This window comes from Microtus pennsylvanicus, chromosome 22 (genome assembly GCF_037038515.1).
Source record: "Microtus pennsylvanicus isolate mMicPen1 chromosome 22, mMicPen1.hap1, whole genome shotgun sequence".
Lineage (NCBI taxonomy): Eukaryota > Metazoa > Chordata > Mammalia > Rodentia > Cricetidae > Microtus > Microtus pennsylvanicus.
Genome location: NC_134600.1, coordinates 10076919 through 10100951, shown reverse-complemented (window position 1 = coordinate 10100951; position 24033 = coordinate 10076919). Strand labels below are relative to the sequence as shown.

The 24033-nt window shown below is 43.5% G+C and overlaps 1 protein-coding gene across 1 annotated transcript in view; it reads left to right on the top strand.

The window, feature by feature from the left end:
• Ankar (ankyrin and armadillo repeat containing) overlaps nt 1-24033 on the top strand; it is a 52290-nt gene that overhangs the window by 2855 nt on the left and 25402 nt on the right. Inside the window, exons 2-11 of the mRNA XM_075956555.1 lie at nt 1538-1975; nt 4818-4981; nt 5765-5868; nt 7529-7709; nt 8663-8882; nt 11555-11756; nt 13626-13834; nt 15486-15590; nt 17743-17984; nt 19067-19235. Coding sequence (XP_075812670.1) covers nt 1538-1975; nt 4818-4981; nt 5765-5868; nt 7529-7709; nt 8663-8882; nt 11555-11756; nt 13626-13834; nt 15486-15590; nt 17743-17984; nt 19067-19235 — 2034 coding nt within the window. The remainder of the gene's footprint in view (nt 1-1537; nt 1976-4817; nt 4982-5764; nt 5869-7528; nt 7710-8662; nt 8883-11554; nt 11757-13625; nt 13835-15485; nt 15591-17742; nt 17985-19066; nt 19236-24033) is intronic.

The window sequence follows — 24033 nt, the reverse complement described above, 5'->3', positions numbered from 1 at the left end:
ATGGCTTGAAGCACCAGAAAAGAGATGTCAGTATTAGCTCTTACTTACTGGTCAGAAGCGTTCCTAAGATAAGCGATGAGGGCAGAGCCATTACCATGGCAACGTAAGGGTTCCAAGGTTTTGAAGGGATCAGGCAGGGGGAACAGTGATATATGCTCAAAGGCATAGGTCTTTCGTTTACAGACTGGCAAGCAAAGAATTAGCATGCTTTTCTTAGTAACCTTGGTAGACATCTGAGACTCTGACCTTGTATAAGCTGTAAAGTTTTCTTTTTTTACAAAAAGCCTTTAGTCTAGTTGAGCTTGTTCTGGGGTGAAAATGAGATGATTGTGTGTAGTCAGCAAGGCAGGCTTTTAGGTGTCTGTAGGCCTCGTGGGACGATAGCTCTAGCTATGAAGCATGTCCCAGTATATATTCTGCATATCAAAACTATATCACTAAATAAAAAGTCATCTATCTGACCCTCCGTGGACATGCGTACCTCTCAGATGGAGATGCAATCCTAAGATCACATGTGCCCAGTGAATGAAATTACATGGCAATGGGGATAGACCATGGTTGTTATTTCATGCATGAGATCACAGACGAAAACAACCGTTCTCAAACTACACTGTAATTGCATCGTGGCCTACGAGAGCGCGTGATACACTCTCCTGACATCTCACCCTTTTCCGTTCACAAGGAGAAGCATGTAAGTCAGTCTCAGAGCAACGCTTTCCTATCTGCTGCTGGTAGAATGAGTCCAGGACTCTCTCGTTTCCTATCTCTCTGAGAGCCATGGCTCAATGACTTTAGACATGCCGTAATTCTTGGTCTTGGGCATCTGTGAATGTCTCAGTTGAGGTCTCTTGGCCTGAACACTAACATAGGCCAAGAGAAATAATTACAGGGGGGTAGTCTTCTATGTTGACACAAAGACCTGGTTGAGAGAGTAAAGGTATTGACTGTGGTTACTTCCTTGCCAGCATCATGCATTGCTGGAGGGAGCCATCCTATAGTCCAATGCATAGGGGAAATTGCGCCCAGTAAAGAACACTGTAATGCTATGGGAAGAATCCCCAAGCTGTAATGCAAGGCAAAGGGCTTATGCTTCACACAAGAGGTCTGCATTGAAGACAGCCAACACCTTCAGAAGGCAAATATACCTAAACCACCTTGCTGGACAAGGGTAATGAGATGTGCCATCGCTTTGCTAAATGAGATCTATTCTCCATGAGATATACATCTCTGTAGGGCTGGCCTCGGAAGCACTCACGAAGTGCTCACTGTGTACTTCTGCGGTCCATGACATAAGGCCAAGACTCTCCTTTTCCAGGAACCTGTTAGCTGTGAGTGTGGCAGTTAGGTCGTTTCAGTACCGCCACTCCTACTGACTTCGGAGGGGCCTAATTCTATGTAGACCCAGGGGGAGGGATCCACAGCAGTCGTCCACAATTTCAGTGGCTGCACCAGGCCCAGAAAAGTTCATTGCCCTCTTCTTTGTCTCTTGTCTCTTACTACCTATTTTTTTCTTTCTTCTATTTCTTCCCCCGCGAAGGTTTGGTTGATATCACAAATGATCCAGATTTTAATGGAATATATGATGAAGACATGAACGAGGATCCAACCTATGAGCCCAACAGCCCCGAGGAAAAGGCTATATTTATGAAATACGCGGAAAATATTATGCTGAAGTTAACGTTCAGTACCACCCAAGTTCAACAACACGAGAATGTCTTTATATTCGAGACAGACTATTGGCTTACTAATGCCATAAAGTACAATCAGGATCACCTTGATATCTGCACTTACCAGAGGCTGCAGCAAAGACTGTATCTTCAGAAAAAAGTTATTCAAAAGCACTTTGAGAAAAAAAAAGAAATCAGAAAAGGGATGGGCTATCTGAAGCTCATCTGTTTTCTGATTCCGTTTTTACTCAGCCTAAAAAAGAAGATGAAAGTTCCGTATTTAAATAGTCTGCTTCCACCTTTTTCAGGTAAGAGGATGAGCAAAAATAGACCTCATCTTTGCTGGGATGTCGGAAAATTATTTACCAGATAAGTCCGGCGTATGTTTTCATTACTTTCCTGTAATAGAAGCTGATTATTTCCATCAAATGATGTAGTGGTTTAAATAGGAATGACACCCATATGCTCACAGATTTCAGTGCTTGGTCTTACGGGGGTGGCTCTACTTGAGAGGGATTAGGAGGAGCTGTGACTTTGCTGGAGAAGGTATGTCACTGGGTGTCCCAAAAGCTCAAGCCAGGCCCACTGTCTCGCTCTCTCTGCTACCTGCAGGTCTAGATGTAGAACTCTGAGCTTCTTCTCCAGCACTGCCTACGTGTGACACTGCTGTTGTCACAGACTGTACAGGCTGCTGTGGTCATGGTCTCTATAGAAACAGAACACTGACTGTAGAAGTTGCTGTGGTCATGGTCTCTTAGCAACAGAACACTGACTGTAGGAGTTGCTGTGGTCATGGTTTCTTAGCAACAGAACACTGATTGTAGGAGTTGCTATGGTCATGGTGTCTACAACAACACCACTATTAAGAGTTGATGTGTTCATGGTCTCTACAGCAACAGAACACTGACAGTAAGGGTTGCTGTGGTCATGGTCTCTTAGCAACAGAATACTGACTGTAGGAGTTGCTGTGGTCATGGTCTCTTAGCAACAGAACACTGACTGTAGGAGTTGCTGTGGTCATGGTGTCTACAACAACAACACTATTAAGAGTTGATGTGGTCATGGTCTCTATAGCAACAGAACACTGACTGTAGGAGTTGCTGTGGTCATGGTCTCTATAGCAACAGAACACTGACTGTAAGAGTTGCTGTGGTCATGGTCTCTTAGCAACAGAACACTGACTGTAGGAGTTGCTGTGGTCATGGTCTCTTAGCAACAGAACACTGACTGTACGGGCTGCTGTGGTCATGGTCTCTATAGCAACAGAACACTGACTGTAGGAGTTGCTGTGGTCATGGTTTCTTAGCAACAGAACACTGATTGTAGGAGTTGCTATGGTCATGGTGTCTACAACAACACCACTATTAAGAGTTGATGTGTTCATGGTCTCTACAGCAACAGAACACTGACAGTAAGGGTTGCTGTGGTCATGGTCTCTTAGCAACAGAATACTGACTGTAAGAGTTGCTGTGGTCATGGTCTCTTAGCAACAGAACACTGACTGTAGGAGTTGCTGTGGTCATGGTGTCTACAACAACAACACTATTAAGAGTTGATGTGGTCATGGTCTCTATAGCAACAGAACACTGACTGTAGGAGTTGCTGTGGTCATGGTCTCTTAGCAACAGAACACTGACTGTAGGAGTTGCTGTGGTCATGGTCTCTTAGCAACAGAACACTGACTGTACGGGCTGCTGTGGTCATGGTCTCTAAAGCAACAGAACACTGACTGTAAGGGTTGCTGTGGTCATGGTCTCTACAGCAACAGAACACTGACTGTAGGAGTTGCTGTGGTCATGGTCTCTATAGCAACAGAACACTGACTGTAAGAGTTGCTGTGGTCATGGTCTCTACAGCAACAGAACACTGACTGTAAGAGTTGCTGTGGTCATGGTCTCTAAAGCAACAGAACACTGACTGTAAGAGTTGCTGTGGTCATGGTCTCTAAAGCAACAGAACACTGACTGTAAGGGTTGCTGTGGTCATGGTCTCTACAGCAACAGAACACTGTAAGAGTTGCTGTGGTCATGGTGTCCATAGCAACAGAACACTGACTGTAAGAGTTGCTGTGGTCATGGTCTCTATAGCAACAGAACACTGACTGTAAGAGTTGCTGTGGTCATGGTCTCTTAGCAACAGAACACTGACTGTAGGAGTTGCTGTGGTCATGGTCTCTATAGCAACAGAACACTGACTGTACGGGCTGCTGTGGTCATGGTCTCTTAGCAACAGAACACTGACTGTAGGAGTTGCTGTGGTCATGGTGTCTACAACAACAACACTATTAAGAGTTGATGTGGTCATGGTCTCTATAGCAACAGAACACTGTAAGGGTTGCTGTGGTCATGGTCTCTACAGCAACAGAACACTGACTGTAAGAGTTGCTGTGGTCATGGTGTCCAAAGCAACAGAACACTGACTGTAAGAGTTGCTGTGGTCATGGTGTCCATAGCAACAGAACACTGACTGTAAGAGTTGCTATGGTTGGAACATATGGAAATGCCTACTTGGTTCTTCATAGTGTCTCTTTTGCCTAAAGAAGCTCAAGGAAGGTTTTGTTGTTGTTTAAACAAAAGTTACCCAAATCACAACTTTTCTATATAATAATTGAGGAGGTATATGTTAGTGCTTACTCATAGATGCCAATCAGAATATTTCAACAAAGCTTTTGAATAGTTTATACAGTAAAACCACAAGACAAGCTCAAAGTGCATAAAAATAAATTTTATTGTCAGGCGGTGATGGTGCACACCTTTAATCCCGGCACTCGGAGACAGAGGCAGGTGGATCTCTGTGAGTCTGAGGCCAGCATGGTCTACAGAGTGAGTTCCGGGAAAGCCAGGGCTACACAGAGAAACCCTGTCTCAAAAGATCATATATATGTATGTATGTGTTTACATATATGTGTGTGTGTGTGTGTGTGTGTGTGTGTAGCAAGCAAACAGCCTCCTTCAACAGATGTGTGTGTGTGTGTGTGTGTGTGTGTGTAGCGAGAAAGAGAAACTAAATACGTTTATAGTCAGTAATTGCCAAGTTCTAATTTCATCTGGATTTTCCACTCTATTGACATGAATGATAATCAGAGATCTAAAATACAATCATCTATGTGTTGTTCACATTTTAAACCAAAGTTTCTTTCTATTTCTGGAGATGACAAAGTCAAGACTGAGCGAGAACTGCCTCCCTTTATCTACGGTCGAGATTTTAAGTGCCAGAATTTTGACTACAAAGAAAACCAGTATTTCCATGTCCACGGAGGAATTGAATTTGACATCAGCACGAACCCTGTTGAGAATGCTATGGATGACTTTAAGGTTTCTGAATTCTTAGTGTTTCTGAACGTGCTGCTGCTCGAGCTGTTTTGATAAGTTCTCACTGAGAAAGAGCTTCTGTTGGTTCAGGCCCCGTATAATCGTTGTCACAACTCAGTAGCTTTTCTTACACATCACAAAGCTCACACGAATTAAGTGCAGCGACTTCTAAGCAACTGTGTTGGAGAATAATCTGGCAAACAAACCAGAGACAGTTACTTTCATCACAGGTTTATCAAATTTCAAATAAGCAGTCTTGGTCCTTGGATCGTCAACTACAGTATCCAGTAGAAATCCATGGACACACGGCTGGCTGGTCATGGCGGCAGACACCTGAAATACCAGCAGGGACAGGGAGATCATGAGTTCAAAGCCAACTAACCACACATCATAGAGAGAGTTCACTGAAAAAAAGGAAAGGAAGAAAAAGAAAACAAACCCAAAAAGAAATAAGTCCCTGAACACTTAACGCTAACCCATCTAATGTTTCTCAAAGATCATGACAAGAAAAAAAAGGCAGTCTTGAGTTTGCGACGAGCCCCCGAAGAACCTGGTGACATCACACACATTAATCCCCTTATCCATTTGTTGTTTTTCTTGTATACACGATATATTATCATGCCTCTTCTATTTTCTTCTTTTTAACTTTTGTTACTCAGTCTCAAAGTAGGATTGGATACACACAGCTATTACCGAATGTCTCTTCATCTTTCCTTTTCATTTGCATGTATACAATTTCATATAATAGATCTTATAATTATTAAGTTTGTGTGATTTGTATTTTAGAATAATGTAGAACAGATACGGGAGTGTGCTGCTAATACCTTTGTAGAAGACTCAGGATACAAAGAATTTTACTCAGTTCCAGTCATGGAGTTTTATGGAAAGAGGTGAGGACCTTTCCACTCTATACCGACCAGAGCTTGTTGAATGTTCGCAGAGAACAGAAAAGGGTCAAAGGCCAAAGTTGTGTACAGTCTTAGGGTGGCAACCCTGGACCAGTGATGGTCTTGTGGGTGACAGATTCAAAAGAGCTCTAGGTAGTTATCATTTTACACCCTCTGATAGAGCCCGCAGTGACTTTAGAGCTTAGAATCCATCCTTACGATGAGCACAGATGTCAGATAGGGATGGTGATGGGGATCAGAGGCTGAGGGGCAGTTGGAAGCAGTGCGCACAGCACGCACCTTCATTTCCATGGAAAACCCTCTGTCAGACCTTGCTGGGCCTTTCTTCTTCTGAAATGATGTATTTCCTTCTGTGTTGCTAGGGTCTTTCATGCACTATGTTCTTGTATTATTATTATTATCATCATCATCATCATCATCAACATCATTATTATTATTTACCGTGAATACAAGTTTGAAAACATGGGTTATAGAGCGCAGAGGAAACAGTTGGACCAAAGGTGGAGAAAAACATATTGGAAGGTCCGTTTGCCATTTGTTCCTCGGGGGGCACGGAGGTTACTGAGGACCGAGTCTGGAATTCTGCAGTATAGAAATTTCAAAAAGGGGATAGGGAGAAATGTGGGAGAGAGAGAGCAAAAGAGACAGAGAGGGCATAACACACGAGGAAGAAAGGAGGAGCCTGAGGAGCAGAGCAGCCGAATGGGGTATGTGTAGAATATGAAATAGAAAAAGCGTCAGATACAAAAGGATATGACAACTCAAGAGAGAAGAGCTCTCTCTCAAGCTGGCTGTGGTTTGGTAAGAACACTTTAATGAGACTATGATTAAGGGGGGCTGCTTGCAGCGATTTAAAGGGTAATGGGGAAAGCTAAAGAAAGGGAAGAGGTAAAGATACAAGGTGTACACATTGAAGATGCGCAGGGATGAGGAGGATAAAAGATGAGGCAAAGGAACATGAAGATGAAGGATGCAGCATAGTAGATCTTTCTGTTGGGTACCACCTGTACTCATGGACCGTGAGCATGGAGCCAAAGACCTGGCGACTACGGTCCTGAGGAAGAAGAGCAGCGTGAGGACACAGATATTTAAGAACCATGTGAAGGGGCCTCTTCCTCACAGGCAGAGGCCATGGAAACATCTTGTGTCTTAAATGCTTTGTTACCACTCTGAAGAGGAAGCTCCTGCTCGGAGGCCCAGCACCTATCGAATAGACGGTCCCTGCCAGGCTGCGGGAGGTCCTGGGAACATCTGTGAATAGACTTTTACTCTCCGGCTTCTGTCAGGCTTCTGGGATGCCACTGATCTTGGAAGTGGACACATTCGATTTCAACAGTGTGGAGGAAGGAAAACAGGGTGGAAGAGAAATCTAGGACTCTCCCTAGAACCTGACCTTCTAGTGGCTTCCAAACAGTGCCTAGTCTCTGTCATGGGAATCTGGACCAACCCAAAAGGCCAATAAAAGGGTAATTGTCATACAAAGTCAGCTGATAACAATGTTTGTGCTTTTCCTATCAAGTCTAGCTCAAACTACAGTTTTATTCATAGTTATTATGGAATAAGCAAGTCTTTACAGAATGCAAATAAGTAGCAAGTTACTTAAAAGCTATAAAAAAACGCCTTTTCCTCTATTCTTTTATAGCTACTATGTGATCTACTTTGACCTTGAAATTTTCTACCAGCAACTGTATAAGACTCAGTGGTGGGGAGCCATCAATGAGATCGTGAACAACCTGCGATTGAAGAGGCTCCCGCTGACCGAGGCTCAGTTACACGAGCAGTTCAAGAAAAAATTTGGCTTAAAAAAAGCCATGAAGTGCAAGGTATTTCACTAGCACATAACTTTGTGTGGAGAAGTTCCAAATGACCATATGTCCGCGCCCCGCACTCTCTCCTAGGGGGAAGACCTAGGACATGAGGTTCAAAAGGGACACTGGAATCGGTTGTCAGGGGTATGGAATTTACTAGAAGAGTCATGGCAGGGGCTCTGATCAGGCCCTAGCACCAGAAAACCAGTATGATGCAAGGCTTCTGTCAGGCACCTTAGCTTTGGGAAACCATCTGGTTAGTCTCCATAGATGCTGGATCCCATCCGTTAGGTTCCTTAATGGCTAGAATCCAGCTCTTAGGTTCCTTGATTGCTGGAGCCCATCTGGTAGGTTCCTTAGCTGCCAGAACCAATCTGTTAGTCTCCACAGATGCTGGAACCCATCTGTTGGGCTTGGCACCTCCAAAGGTTATGCAGGCACGTCCCTCCCATTTATCTGTTCGAAAGCCATACATTTAAAACGCTGAAAACGACTCCAGTTTAAAGTATTTATCAGAACATCTCAAAGAACAACGTGCTGTTTTACCTCTTCGTCTGAGACCTGGAGAAAGAAGGAAAGGTCTCTTTCTAGTTAGACAGCTCTGGTGTCTTGAGTTGGCCTTTAGCTGGAGGGAAGCAGGTAGGTGATTTTCATTTGCGTTTAAAGTAGTTCCAGAAAACATCTGTCTATTTTGCTGAAATGGTCTGCAGAGTGAAGCTACAGTTGACTCTGGAAGAAAGGAGACAGTCTTTCCAAATGTATTTCCGTGTTCTCCATGTCTCCTAGTTCTGTGAGTTTCAACCTTCTCCAGGGAGAAGGCTTCACCGGCGGCATTCCATGGCCGTGTGGCAAAAAACAGAAGCAACTTCGTTAACACGTTCTGTGCCCCTTCCTTAAAGAACACTCTGGCCTTCTTTTTATAAAAAACAATTTTAAAAACTAACGCTGACCTTTTAAAAACTTTCTAGAGTATCCCCTTTGGTATGAAGTCAGCCGTGGAAAGAGGCCTGTCTGCCGTTTTCCATACGTTCAGCCGCAAGACCTCAAGCTCAACCCTCAACGTGTCCGATGAAGCCGGCTACGCCATTTTCCACCACGCGGCCCTGCACAACCGGGTCTCTATCATCTGTCAGCTGTGCAACGCCAACTTCAATGTCAACCAGAGGCGCTTCATCATAGTCAGCCAAGGTACCGATCCGTATTCAATACCGAACGAGCCTAGTTAATATAAAGCAGAATTGAACGATTTAAACCGAGCGAGGAACCAGTTGCCCTTTAAGTACTTCTTAGTGTGGAAAGAACCTTTGGCAATTCAACATCTTCCAGCCATCCTTGTCTTCTCAGATTTTCCCTTGCTGATAAATAGGTAAGTTTCACCATGAACAAGTAACTCTGCTAGCAATATTACGCTAAATCAACGTGTTAGGCTAGCGGCAAGTCCTGCTTAGCCTTAGAAAGACGGGGTTGCCAGGTCCTCTCTGACCTGGTAGTTGGTGTGTGCACCATCCCTACGTGTCTCTGTCAGAGGTTGCGTTCCGCGTTGTCCGATGTAATCCTGCTCTCTGTTTCAATGTGGTGTCGTTTTGTTCTTTCTAATTTAGGAAACTGCTATAGGTTGGTAATCATGTTTCTCTGTGGATTTCCTTTTTAAGCAGAGTCCTCCAAAATGGATATGAAAAAAGAAAGAAAAGGTAAGGCCTAAGTGAAACGAATATATTCTAAAAGACTGTTATATAAATTAAAACTTTTTTGCTGGGTGTGGGAACCCAAGCCTGTAATTCCAGCATGGGGGGGTGGGGCAACTGGAGCAGGAAACAGGGTAAGGTCATCCTCAGTTATCTGAGTGAGTTCAAGACCAGCTGGGCTGCATGAAAATAAACAATTGCAAAAAAGAAAGAAAGAAAGAAAGAAAGAAAGGAAAGAAAGAAAGAAAAAGAAGAAAGAGGGGCTGGAGAGATGGCTCAGCGGTTAAGAGCATTGCTTGCTCTTCCAAAGGTCCTGAGTTCAATTCCCAGCAACCACATGGTGGCTCACAGCCATCTGTAATGAGATCTGGTGCCCTCTTCTGGCCTTCAGGCATACACACAGATAGAATATTGTATACATAACAAATAAATAAATAAATAAATAAATAAATAGAAAGAAAGAAAAGAAAAGAAAAAAAAAGCTTTTTATAGTAAACAATCCACAAATATTTTGTTGGATGAAGATGTAAAAGAGGGAAGTTTCGCATTCAATTTGAAGTATAATTTTTCCACCCATGGTTATTGATGTTCATGTTAGGCGTTCCTTTTTTATAACAGCTCACTGGGAATTTGCTGTAGTCTCCACTTGGTTTCAGAGTGGTTTGGGCAGGTTGTCCGTAATCAGCCACGACCTGGGAATGTAGCTCAGCTGTGGGGGTGCGTGCCTCACACCACCTGCAAGGCACCAGCTTCAATTCCGCCCCCCCCCCCCACCCACAAACAAGTTTTCCGTTAGGACATACTACCACCTAGTGGCAGAGTTGATATATGGCGCTAAGGAATGACGTTTGGCCGAGGTCAAAGTTTTTGTTTTTGTTTTTTTATTATTGAAAAAACTTTCCGCCTCCTCCCCGCCTCCTATTTCCCTCCCCCTCCCCTCACTCTTCTCCCCCTCCCCCCACTCCTTTCTCACTCCCTCTCCAGTCCGAAGAGCAGTCAGGGTTCCCTGTCCTGTGGGAAGTCCAAGGACCTCCCCCATCCATCCAGGTCTAGGAAGGTGAGCATCCAAACTGCCTAGGCTCCCACAAAGCCAGTGCGTGCAGTAGGATCAAAACCCGGTGCCATTGTCCTTGGCTTCTCATCACCAAGGCCAGCTGGACAGGGTCAAAGTTTTGAGATAAGCATTGGACATGAAAATTAAAACCCTTAAGTTTATACCTTTCTACACATTTGAGAGACCAGCCATATACCTTTAGAGTATAACGTAATTTATAAGGTAATTACTATATAAGGTACTTTAAGGAGAGTCTTTCATAAACAAACAAAAAAAAACACAACTACTTTAAAAAACCCAAAATGGCAAGGTCAGAGAGGGTCTTAGGTACTTGAATTGGCTGCCTTATTGTGCTGGAGGAATATTTCTCACACACACACACACACACACACACACACACACACACACACACAAGATTTAAAGTACCACCAGAGCAGGAAGGAGGCTGTTTGAAACTTCTGATTGAGTAACATTTAAGGAAACAGTACTTCATTGTAAAATAGTGCAAGCCTGTTTTATCATGACTATCTTACGTATTTACGTACTTTTTTAAAAGATTTATTTCTTTATTATGTATACAACGTTCTGCCTCCATGTATGCCCACACGCCAGAGGAGGGCGCCAGATCTCATTACAGATGGTTGTGAGCCACCATGTGGTTTCTGGGATTTGAACTCAGGACCTCTGGAAGAGCAGCCAGCGCTCTTAACCACTGAGCCATCTCTCCAGCCCCATTTACGTACTTTTTGAAACTATGTAGCAAGATAGGGTAGTGCACCCTGGTAATCACAGCATCGACATCAGGGGGCTGAGGCCAAAGGGTTTCAAGTTTGAAGTTTGAGGCTATCCTGAGCTATAGTAGGCCACAGCCCAACCTGAACTACATAGCAAGACCCTCAAAAAGCAGGTTCTTTACTCACAAAAAGGTATGATTCCTTCAGACTCTCCAAGTTAGCAAAGAACTATAAGACTGCCCAAGTGATTGTTTTAGTGCTTGGAGGATTTCTACATTCTACATCACTAACTGTGTGTGGCTGGGTTCATAAAGGCATGCTTATTTATTCTGTATTGGTTTTAGGAGCGCTAGCCCCGCCTACTGAAGCAATTGTTGTTCGTCTCAGGTCCAACACCCCTGCACCTGGCCGCCCAAGCTTGCTCCCTGGAAACGACCATCTGTCTGCTGTGCTTCAAGGCTGACTACTTGCTCACCGAGAAGCGAGGCTGGATGCCCATCCACTTCGCCGCCTTCTACGACAACATCTGCATCCTCATCGCGCTCTGCAGGAAGGACCCCAGCTTGCTAGAGGCCGAGGCCACCGCTGAGTGAGTTACGGGGCATCTGTAAGGATGTGAGCCGCGGTTGTCCTGACAACCGTCAGGTGTGTTTGGTCTGGGGGCTTGGAAGGTCACAAGCACCGACATCCTCTCGGGTCCTCATCCCCTCTCCTCCGGCTTAACTTTAGACTTCGTAAAGACCTGGGCAATCATCTGCCCGCGAGTGTTTTCTAGAGGACATGTCAATAATACCGCTTCACAGATAGGTTTATTAGGCAATCACGTGACTAGGGAGGAGACCGTTGCTCTTGTCTCCTAGATAATCAGCAGGTAGCTCTATGTCTCCAGATCACAGCAGATAGAGCCACAGCGCAGCAGAAGTAACTGCTTGTATCTAGAGGAGGGCGACAGCAAGAAGAAGAACAATTGGAACAGGAACATCTCCAACAGTCTTCTGTCTCATCATCCTGCCGCAGCAACTTTTAGGATGGAGGTGTACGCTCTTCTTAGGCTTGTCTGGGAATCGAAAGACCAGGTGGCCCTTGTGGTTCTCTGAGCCTGTTGTAGGGATACTGTAGTCTAGGTCATCAAATGCCCTATGCATTATCTGCAAACAGGCTTGGTGGTCTGAAGGACGCTGGGATTCTCTTATTGCTCCATAACACCTTGCTCCCCGCACTGTAGTGCGAGATGACATCACCTCCTATGTCCGTGTTCATGCCTGCATTGCAGACAGGAGCAGAGTTAGAGGGGACACAGCATCTCCCGTGTCCATGTTTGTGCCTGCGTTATAGACAGGAGCAGAGATAGAGGGGACACATCACCTCCCGTGTCCATGTTCATGCCTGCTTTGCAGACAGGAGCAGAGATAGAGGGGACACAGCAGCTCCCGTGTCCATGTTCGTGCCTGCATTGCAGACGAGAGCAGAGTTAGAGGGGACACAGCAGCTCCGTGTCCATGTTTGTGCCTGCGTTATCGACAGGAGCAGAGATAGAGGGGACACAGCAGCTCCGTGTCCATGTTCATGCCTGCTTTGCAGACAGGAGCAGAGTTAGAGGGGACACAGCAGCTCCGTGTCCATGTTTGTGCCTGCGTTATAGACAGGAGCAGAGATAGAGGGGACACAGCAGCTCCGTGTCCATGTTTGTGCCTACGTTATCGACAGGAGCAGAGATAGAGGGGAGGAGGCAGGTCACGCCTTTGTCTTCGCAGAGCTGCCCCTGCAGCTTCTGCTTCCGTCCTATAGCTACACCGTTTGCCCTGTCCCATGCCTACCTCTGAGGGACGATGGACGATGGAATGCTGGCCTGGATACCATTTCTAGCACCCAAAGATCTTGTCCAACCCCACACAGTCAGCTTCCAGACGGCTAGTTTCCGCTACAGTCAAGAAACTGGGATTCAGAATTGGATATAAAATATTAAAAACTTGAGCCGGGCGGTGGTGGCGCACGCCTTTAATCCCAGCACTTGGGAGGCAGAGGCAGGTGGATCTCTGTGAGTTCGAGGCCAGCCTGGTCTACAGAGCTAGTTCCAGGACAGGCTCCAAGGCTACAGAGAAACCCTGTCTCAGAAAACAACAACAACAACAAAATTAAAAACTGTGTTTGGCAACTACCAAGTCTCTGTGATATTTGGAGTGGGTTGATAATTCCTGATTATGTGTCCACTAGTTTGGAAAGATTAGACAAGCTAGTGTTTTAACTGTTTGTGAAGTAGCAACTTCCAACCACATTGTAAGTCCTAATAATTGAGAGGGAGGGCAGGGAGGCGGGGAGGCAGCCCTGAGGGACGCGGAGAACGAGACGCTAGGAAGACAAGGCATGGCAAGGAGTTGCTCCAGCCGTGCAGTAGCGGAACACGCGATGTTGTGTGTGTGCGCACGCAAGACTGCTTCGATGTGTTCTTGATCTTTAGGAACCAGTGCACGCCACTATTGCTCGCTGCCACGTCGGGAGCCCTGGACACGATCCAGTACCTGTTCTCCCTGGGGGCCAACTGGAGGAAAACAGACACTAAAGGAAACAATATCATTCACTTGTCAGTGCTCACCTTCCACACAGAGGTACTCAAGTATATCATAGAATTGGATATCCCTGAGCTCCCAGTTTGGAAAACTTTGGTAGGTGAGTACAGAGCTTATGGTTTCGTTATAAATCAATATTCTGATTGTTCTGTAGTATTGATATGCTGAAATGGAGTAAATCAAATACACATATTTTAAAAAGTAAAGCTGATGCAACTAAAGATTATGAATTAAAGCCAACAGGAGCACAGTTGATAAGGGAAACTATCTTTTTGTGTGCAGAAGAAGTTTGATTTCTAACCTAAAATCAAAGCTCTGTGACCCCAAAGAACTCTATTTACACAGCGATATTGACTTTCATTGCTAACTTTTGTAGAAGTAAGAAAGTCACTTTCTCCATCAACGTGGACAAATAGTCCACAACAGACCGAATTCAAAAGAAAACAAAGAAGAAAGAGGGAGTGAAAGTTTAGGTGGCAAAGGTTCCCTCTGCTTCCTTCTTTCTTCTCATTCTAGGGGCAGATTTAGAAAAGTCTTTTTCTTCACGTTTTGGTTTCACGCGAAATTTTGTGTTCAGTCTAGCCGGAAAACCAAGGGCAAGGGTTGCTTAGTCAATTGAACGGACATATCAGAATTCACTCTGGCCTCACTCTCCACTGTGATAACATGAAGAAGATTAAACCTCAGAAGGGCAGTAACAGTCAAGATTCAAGAGAAAACGGGAGGGCGTGGCAGCCATCCACGTGATGGAACCAGGCCGGAACCTCTTAGACTTAGCCTCGCGGAGAATCCCAAGCCAATGTTAGGAAAGCTTCTCAGATCCACCTCACAGCCTTCATGGAGAGCAAGAACAGGCAAGGCCGGGGTTCTCTCCACAGGGTCCCTTCAGAAAGGCCAGCAGGTGCGGAGGGTGCCTTCTCCCCAGTGAGCAGAGTGGGAAGGCCCCGGGGAGTAGAGAGCAAGGCCACTGGAGTTTCAGGGATGTCAGCAAGGTGTCCGGTGTTGGAGCTGTGGGCAGCGCTCTGGAAGTGCCGCTGAGGCAGTGAAAACCAGGGAAATGAATCTCAATTAGGGGAAGATCACCTCCAGGGAAAAATAATAGTGAGAACTGAGACAGCGCCGTGGATCACTGCAATGCCCAGATGAGACTGGTATTTGTAGAGATAATGTAAATATTAATAAAGTATTGATCACGGCAACAGCGGTAAATATGAGGAAGGGGCAACTATATATACTATAAACCTCAGAGGTCTTGGGCATATTGTGTTGGCTTCTGTCACAAATGTCAAGATAGTCCCCTTCTGCAGAGAGCACTTGATCTGTGCTCCCAGGATTGGCTGTGATGGAGTAAAAACACGTATTACAGGAGCCTGTGGCAGAGGCCCATGACCTATTAGCCTCATGAGAGGTATAGAAAAGCAGAGAGACAGAATCCCACAATTCCCTTCAAGGATACTTACTACCCCCAGCGATCTCTAACCTCCCACTAAGTCCCACTTCTTAATGCTCCCATAATTTCCCATTAGCACCAAGCTAGTGATTGGGCCTTTGATGGCCTCTGGGATCCAAACTAGCCCATGATAGTCTAGCCAGCACCTCAGAGGACCACACACAGAGGGGATTTGGCGCATGCATCTGGTGATGGGATGGTCTCAACGCGTGTGTTCACTCTACCGTATGACAGCGACATCAGTCATCCCGGTGACTCTGCTGTGAATCTCAGTTGTGTTTCTCTGTTGCATGCTCACCAGAGATGCTGCAGTGTGACAGTTTCAAGCGAAGGATGATGGCCGTCATGTCTTTAGAAGTAATCTGCCTAGCCAAAGACCAATACTGGAAATGTATTTTGGATGCAGGTGATGCAAAACATATTAACTATCTTTTTCTTCTTGTCATAGTTTAAGTAAAGCTATATTCCGTTTAGGTTAATCATTTTAATATATTATATATAGTATATATAATACAAGCATATGAACATAGGAATACATATTTAATGCTGGGATCAGATGTAAAGCATAAACACGCACACATATGTATGTGTGTTTTTCAAGACAGAGTCACGCATATAACCCAGGCTGGCCTCGAACTTGTAATCCTCTTGCCTCAGCCTTGTTTTTAATTTAAAATTTATACAATATATTTGGTCGTGGTTTTCTCTTCAACTTCTCTCAGATCCTCCCCATCCCCCTCCCCACACAACTTAAAATTTTAAGAAATAATAAAAAGAACTTTAGTATACTGTCTGTTGTAGGTTGTGACAAACTACCTTGACAAAAAACCACACAGGGGAGAAAGTGTTTGTTTATGTTGCAATTCCAAGTTACAATCTATCCTTACAGGGAAGTCAAGGATGCAGGGACCTGAGTCAGTCAGTCACACACACCCAGAGTTGACAGCAGAGAGAAACCAATGCCAGCCCTTTCCCTAAACTTACGGTCACAGTGCTACCCACAGTATGTGAGTTCCCACATCAGTTAACATTAGTAATCCAAACAATCCTCCCCCACCCCCCAAACACACACGCTCAGAGGCCAGCCTTCCCTAGACAGTCCTGTCTAGAGGCTCTCCTCTGGGGTACTTCTAGATGACGTCGTCATGGTGACAGTAAGCACAACCAACACGGCACTGCTATGGCCGCTTTCTATAAATTATTCCAGTCCCTTTGTAAATTGAAAACTAGAAGAAAATGTCAGGCCAGGCCTGTGAGTAGTTCCGTGTTCAGAAACTGCACTAATTGCATGGTTCCTCTGGCCTGGTTCCTTCACTAATCCAATGAGCCAACCATGCAGACTTGTTCTGAGAGCTGCGCTGTCCGCCCTGATTCCCAAAAGGATGGGAATGTCGAACTCTCCAGGCTGGAACCCACTTCCCTAACATGCATATTGAGACACATAGGATGTCCCATGAATATTGATGGATGAACAAGCTTTCATTTATTTAACTCATTAAAAGCATGTTTGGAAAAGCTCTGTGTCCCCCGAAAGTCAACAATAGATGGTTTCATTTCAGGTAGATAAATAAAGGAGCCTCGGTTATAGTCATAATTTTTCATAACTTTGTGTATCTTAGCAACTGACCTGAGGTAAACCTAACAAGCATTCAACTAAAGCTAGGTTTTCTATATTTCTATTATAATGGATGAGGCCACTATTACAGTTTACTAAATGAGTACATTTTTCACTTTTTGGTTTAAGATAATATATGCTAACATATTCAAATAATTACACAGTTACTGCCACACCAGACAAGTCAGTATCCCAAGCAGAACTTCACCTTGTGGTGCCCAAAGCCTCTATCAGCTAGGGATGATGGTGCACACCTTGTTACCATGTGGTACCCAGAGCCTTTATCAGCTAGGGATGATGGTGCACACCTTGTTACCATGTGGTACCCAAAGTCTCTATCAGCTAGGGGTGATGGTGCACACCTTGTTACCATGTGGTACCCAGAGCCTTTATCAGCTAGGCATCATGGTGCACACCTTGTTACCATGTGGTATACCCAAAGTCTCTATCAGCTAGGGGTGATGGTGCACACCTTGTTACCATGTGGTACCCAAAGTCTCTATCAGCTAGGGGTGATGGTGCACACCTTGTTACCATGTGGTATACCCAAAGCCTCTCTCAGCTAGGCATCATGGTGCATACCTTGTTCCCAGCGCTTGGGAAGCTGAGACAGAAAGATGGTGAACTGCACAGTGAGTTTCTGTCTACATAACAAATTATCAGTTCTATAGGCCAAAATTGAGTGTTTTAAAGATGGTTTAGGTTTACTAACATATGTAGGGTTATGTTATATGAAATTAAACATCCAAACAGCAAAAGTCACTCTCTTGTAGATAAGACAAAAATCATTTTCACATCACTTCAAATTGTTATTCTGTCTTTTGCAAAACTGTCTGTAATTGTTTAGATTGCCATACCATGGACATTATTTCATTACTGTTAGGATAAATGGACGATAAATAACTTTGAGACATTGATGCTCATCTTAGTTTTATCGTTACAGGCACCATTCCTGCCTTAATCAATCTATTAAAATGCCCCAGAATAAAACTGCAGTGTAAGACCGTTGGGTTATTGAGCAATATCTCAACCCACGTAAGCGTAGTGCATGCTCTGGTGGAGGCGGGAGGCATCCCCGCTTTGATCAACCTGCTGTCTTCTGATGAGCCCGAACTCCATTCTCGCTGCGCCGTCATCCTGTATGATATTGCGAAGTGTGACAACAAGGATGCCATTGCCAAATGGGTGAGTACTGTCCCGTAAGACATCACTTCCGACTGGCAGCCGTCCTTGCACGTAGAAACTAGAAAGACAGAGATCCGTGCTGTTAGAGTAACAAACTCCCAGGGCTGGTCAGCTAAAGGAGAAAGAATGTCAAGAAAAACCCTTCCGCGAGCCGCGGGCATGTAGGTCAATGCAGGGCTGTGGCCCAACGCCAGGGGGCCCAATGCTCAGCATTGACAGAGTTCAGACGGGAGTGGCCCCAGAGAGAAGATGGAGTACTTCTCATGGTATATACCAATTATTTCTGGTTTATATGAAGCTATTAGTTCTGCGTGAGAAATATAATTATGTTTAGAATTAAACAGAATTAGGATAAAATTGCTTTTGGTGAACACCAAACTATGGCTGCTCTGCTTTGTTTCCGCAAACAAAACCTACACTATTGTGTCCGCGAACGCTTTAAGATCTTTTTTAGATGCTCGCAAATGAAGGGGAGTTACTTGATAGAAGTTTCTTCCGCTTCATAGAATTGTTTCTTCAATATGAACTGAACCATGTGTGTTATCAAATGGATAATTACCTTGGATTCCTAATGGTGGAAAACCATTTATGTTTATTCTGTTCCCTTTGGGTTCCTCAACATCATTTGCCTTTGTGTATTTTTTTTAAAAAAGTCTATGGAAAACTTGAATTGCTGTGTCTCTTATCAATCCTGTAGAAAATATATTGGAAATATAGTCACACCCACATCTATTTCAGTGACTCAGTCTTATCTACCTAAATCTCATGTTAATTGATTCTGGCAGCTAGCCAAAATAAGGGTAAAGTTTCTCTATGGATGCTGTCTCCTTAGGCTGTGCTGTGCCGTCCCACTTTGATGGGCCGGGAAACAAATATTTATGTGTTATCTTCATTCGGCAATAATACCGTATTTTTCTGGATAAGAATGACTCCGTTGTCTTAACTGTGTGACGTCAGTAGACACTTTTGTTTACAACAGTGTTCTCTACTAAACAAGGACGTGTTCCCAGAAAGATTACAGGCTTTGAAACGACAGGGCGTCGATCTTGAAGGAGCTCACATTTCTTCTCGTTCCTCCTCAGAATGGCATCCCAGCGCTGGTCAATCTCTTGAGCCTGGACATCGAAAGCGTCCTGGTGAACGTCATGAACTGTATCCGGGTGCTCTGTATGGGACACGAGAGCAATCAGAGAGCAATGATAGAACACAAGGGCATCCAGTACCTCATCCACTTTCTGAGCTCCGACTCTGGTGAGCCGCAGCGCGTCTGTTTAAGTCGTCAGATTTACCAACGTGATCTGGATGTTTCTGTTAACAAATACGTTGGATTTATCTTTGAACAGATCTTTGCACACAATATAACCCAAATAGCTAGAAAACTTAAAGCTGCTAAGTTCATAGAAATAATTGACTCTCAGAAGTATATTAAAATGTTTAACTAGACATTTGCATAAAGAAGAATAGTGAAAACAGAGCAGATTCTATGTTCAGGGAGGACATTTATTCTTTTATGAATAAATATTTAGATCATTGGAAGCAATTTTGCAATGCACACCAAGAACTGTAGATTTGCTCTTATATGTCTGATATCGAAATCCAAGGCGATCAGCAGGCATTAAGCCAGGTACCTGCTTCTGAAGTGCACCTCAGTCCTAGGAGTGCAAGGAAAACCAGGCAGTTTCTGCAGCAGCCATAGGCGATCGCGTGCATTCTGTAAGGACAGTCACATCCCGGCGAGCAGACACAGCAGAATGCGCAGTTCAATTATAAGGAGAAAAACATGGGTACCACTGTGTCTCTTTTTGTTCCGGCTTGGTTTGTCATCCATCTTTCTCCTTAGTTCATCATATGTAAGTATAGAATAAATACAAAATAAAAACATTGGTTAAAAAAATAATCCAAGGATAAGGATAAGGGGAAGGCTGCAGAGAGCTTGCATTATTTTAGAAGTTCAATTTAAGCAAGTGTCTTCTTCTAAGAATCAGCACCAGGTAGTAAAGGCACTTAAAGCGTCCTTCCGGTCTCGAGTGTTCCCTTCCGATTTTCTGTACATTCGCTAGCCTCGACTGACTGCTGTAGGAGCAGCACAGGGGGTGGGGCAGCCTTTATGCCCAGTTCCACCAGGTCAATTTTACTTATAACTCCCCATCTTACGTTGTTTGTGCCATTAATAAAAACGTCAAGAAGAGATTCGCTCTTTGTTTCCCTGCCTGCTCTAGATAGTATAAAAAAGCAGGAATTATAACAGTAACTTAAATAAGTGAGCTCACAAAAAGTGATAGAAATAAATATTTAAAATAATTCCCTCTTAGGTCTAACACCTAAATAAAAGCATTATTTTCCTACACTGGAATCTATATTATCCTCTTCCTTTAAGGAGTATGAAGAATTTAAATTTATAATTGCAATTATTTTTTTCTCTCTACATAACTTTAGCATTTTAACAACTAATTCTCTTTACCCTGGGCCAAGTGGCTCAGTCATAGAGCATTAAGTTATTAAGAAAATCGCATCAAAGTGGGTGTGTGGTTTTTATCTGTGTTACTTTGCTTTTTGAGATAGGCAAGTCGATTGGGCAAACTAATGGTTTTTTTTTTGTTTTTTGTTTTTTGGTTTTTTTTGTTTGTTTGTTTGTTTCAAGACAGGGTTTCTCTGTAGCTTTGGAGCCTGTCCTGGAACTCCCTTTTGTAGACCAGGCTGGTCTCGAACTCCCAGAGATCCGCCTGCCTCTGCCTCCCGAGTGCTGGGATTAAAGGCGTGCACCACCACCGCCTGGCTGGGCAAACTAATGTTTTATAAGAAATTTTAAGATTGTTTCAGGGAAATATTACATCTCTGCTCAATTTTGATGGCAATTTTTGATGAACACTTTATTATTATTGAGACAGCGTCTTATGGGCTAGGCTGGGATAGCCTAGAACTCACAGAGGGCCCTTGGCCTCTGCCTCCCACATGCCGAGATTAAGGGTGTGCCCAGCTTATTCACACAATATTAAAGTGCAGGTTCTTTTTATTAGAAGCAAGGCAGTAATGGCATCTAAACAGAATAGGAGCTTAACTGTGGAATCTAAATTAACATCACTAATGAAAATCGATGAGCATCCTTTAACACGACATGAACCATTGTCAAGGCATACGATGTCACCTTTAAAAAAAAAGATTTATTTATTTATTATGTATACAGTATTCTCAGTGCTCTGCCTGCAGGCCAGAAGAGGGCACCAGATTCTAATACATAATACTATGGGCCGTTCATCTCTTTTTTTTTAGGACCATCAGGTGTTTTAGACAGGCACGGGTAACACAGCTTCACAGAGTTAAACAGATGCAGCGTAAACAAAAGTCACACACCTGAAAATAGTATTCCCCAACCGGTGCATATCTTGAACCATGAAAAACAAGAAACAAACCTGAAGCGAGGTCTAAAATAAAGGATTACTACTATTCACTTAAAAACGTCACAGAAGTTAAAGAGCGACAAAAGAGGTATAGAGACATCATAAATGAAACACATGCTCTCAGTTCCGTTCTGTACCGAGGGAGAAAAGCGTCACAGAGGATACGACAGGGCAGCGGACGTCTGATGAAAGCATCGCCTTTACAGATTGTATTGATTGTACTATACTATTGATTGTCTACGCACAGCCTCGGATGTGTGCGGGTTCCTGCTGTCGTCACCGGCAGCAGCAAAGCCGTCCACGAAGAGGCAGAAAGGAAAGCTCAGTTCAGCCTGACTTGGTCAACCGTACCGGATCTGATTGGGAGCCTGACGCCAGCCCGTTTATTGCCAGCACGCTTAAACACAGTACAATTTGGAGAGAATGTCTCCTGGCGTAATACAATCCCCAGTGCACAAGGAGGCGTAACTCCATTGAAACTCAACTAAAAAGCCGGGCGACGGTGGCGCACGCCTTTAATCCCAGCACTCGGGAGGCAGAGGCAGGCGGATCTCTGTGAGTTCGAGGCCAGCATGGTCTACAGAGCTAGTTCCAGGACAGGCTCCAAAGTCACAGAGAAACCCTGTCTTGAAAAACCAAAAAAAAAAAAAGAAAAGAAAAGAAACTCAACTAAAAGTGTGTGTGATTTCTTCCAAGAAGATGGGTTCTAGATATAGTCATTTGGTCTCTTAGCTCCCTCCAGTCCTGGTTGTGGGAGCTCCATGTAGGCTGGCCCTGCGATACCCCAGGCATTTAGTCACCCCCATTTCTCCACCTTCTCCTTTGGGAAGACAATCCAGCATGCTTAACTTTCCTGGTTTCCATGGTGATCTGCGGACACAAGGATCTTTGTGCTCCCAACACAAATGTGGACAACCAAATTGTAGCCTGGCATAGTGATACACTCCTTCAGTCCCGGAATCGGAGGAGGCAGAGGCAGGTGGATCTTTGTGAGCTTGAGCCCAGTTTGGCCTAGATAGTGTGTTTCAAGCTAGCCAGGACAGAATAACAGAAATAAATAGATAATAAATAAATAAAACAAAACTACGTTGTAAACACATAAATATATAAAAATCAATGTACTAGTTAAATTTATATATCCAGGTGAAGTATATGAGTTCTCTCACTCATTCTTAAAACATTTTCTGTAAATTTGTAACAACAAAATAAAATGAAATATCATTTAGTCTACCAAGTTATTAAGTTTTATGTACTCATTTTAATGAAAATATTTGTATTCAAAAAGACAAAATCAAATTGATATGCCTGAGCTCTGATCGTGAAAGAATAAGATGCTACTGATTCTTTTAGAAAACAATTTATGGAGATGTATAGAATTATTCCAGTAATTAAAGATTGTACCCGCACAAAATAAAGGCAATGCAGATATCAAAGAATATTTACCAATTTATTGTTAAACTTACAGAACCAAAGTTCCAGCGTAGCACAGGTAGGGAGGAAAAAAGGGGCGAGCTGCCTCTCCGCACACCATTTATTGGCAGGCATTCGCCTGAGGCAAACCCCGCCCTCTAAAGGGAGCTGACTTAACCCCTTCATCTCCCCCTTTTGTCTAAATAAGACACAACTAAACCAAATATAACTATAACAATAATAACAAATGATAAATATAACAAACAATATTGAGAGCAAAAGTTTTGCTAAAGGGTAACTACAATTAAATAATCTTCAACTCCATCAAAGATCTGAGAAGGGAGTAAATATTACTTAACAAAAGAGAGATATCCAAAATGTGCAACAAATGACAGAGACAACTGACTGCCTGGGCAATCACCCAAAATCTCGTTTGCAATGTTGAGTCAACCAACTTTGGCTAAGGCCTAACATAACTGACATACCATTCTCAAATGCAAGGAACTTTCTTAGGATTATCCTACCCTGTCTTGGCAAGATAAGACAATCCTGTTTTATATCTTAGTCAGTAGTTGAGGTATGGGTTTTTCTTAACCCAAAGGCCAGTTCTGCCAGGAAGACAAGCTCCCAGTGGAGTGTCTTTGGTGCTCAACGTTCTCTCGGGAGTAGAGTGGTGTTGCCAGGAGTAAATTGTGTCTCGATGGCACAGAATTCTAGGTTAGATTAAAGGCCATTTTCTACAGCTCTTCAAAGAGGCTGAAGATTATACTATCTATACTGAAAATAATCTCTATGTATCTAACAGACCTGATTAACCTAAAAATAATATGACAAACATATAATTCTCAATACCTATCTAATTTGAAAACTAAGGGAATAAACAATTGTGCAATGTATGAAGACAATGATCTTCACCTGTAAACAATGTCATTACTTATCAAATGTAAACAATGTTATTACATAAATAGTACCAGAGGTAGAAATGTACATTGTGATATGATAGATGTATCCATACAATATAAGCATACTCTTATACCAAAATAGAGGTAGGAACACTCACATTCAATATTCAATATATCAATATACAAGAAACAGTACCAACATAATTTTCTAAAAACAGTAAGTCACAAATACCAATCATCCCATCAACCAGTTAATCCCCCTCTTTTTTTTTAATAATATACCCCTAATTCCATACAATATCTCCCCATCCCCTCACCCCTAAACCAACCACTAAAAGA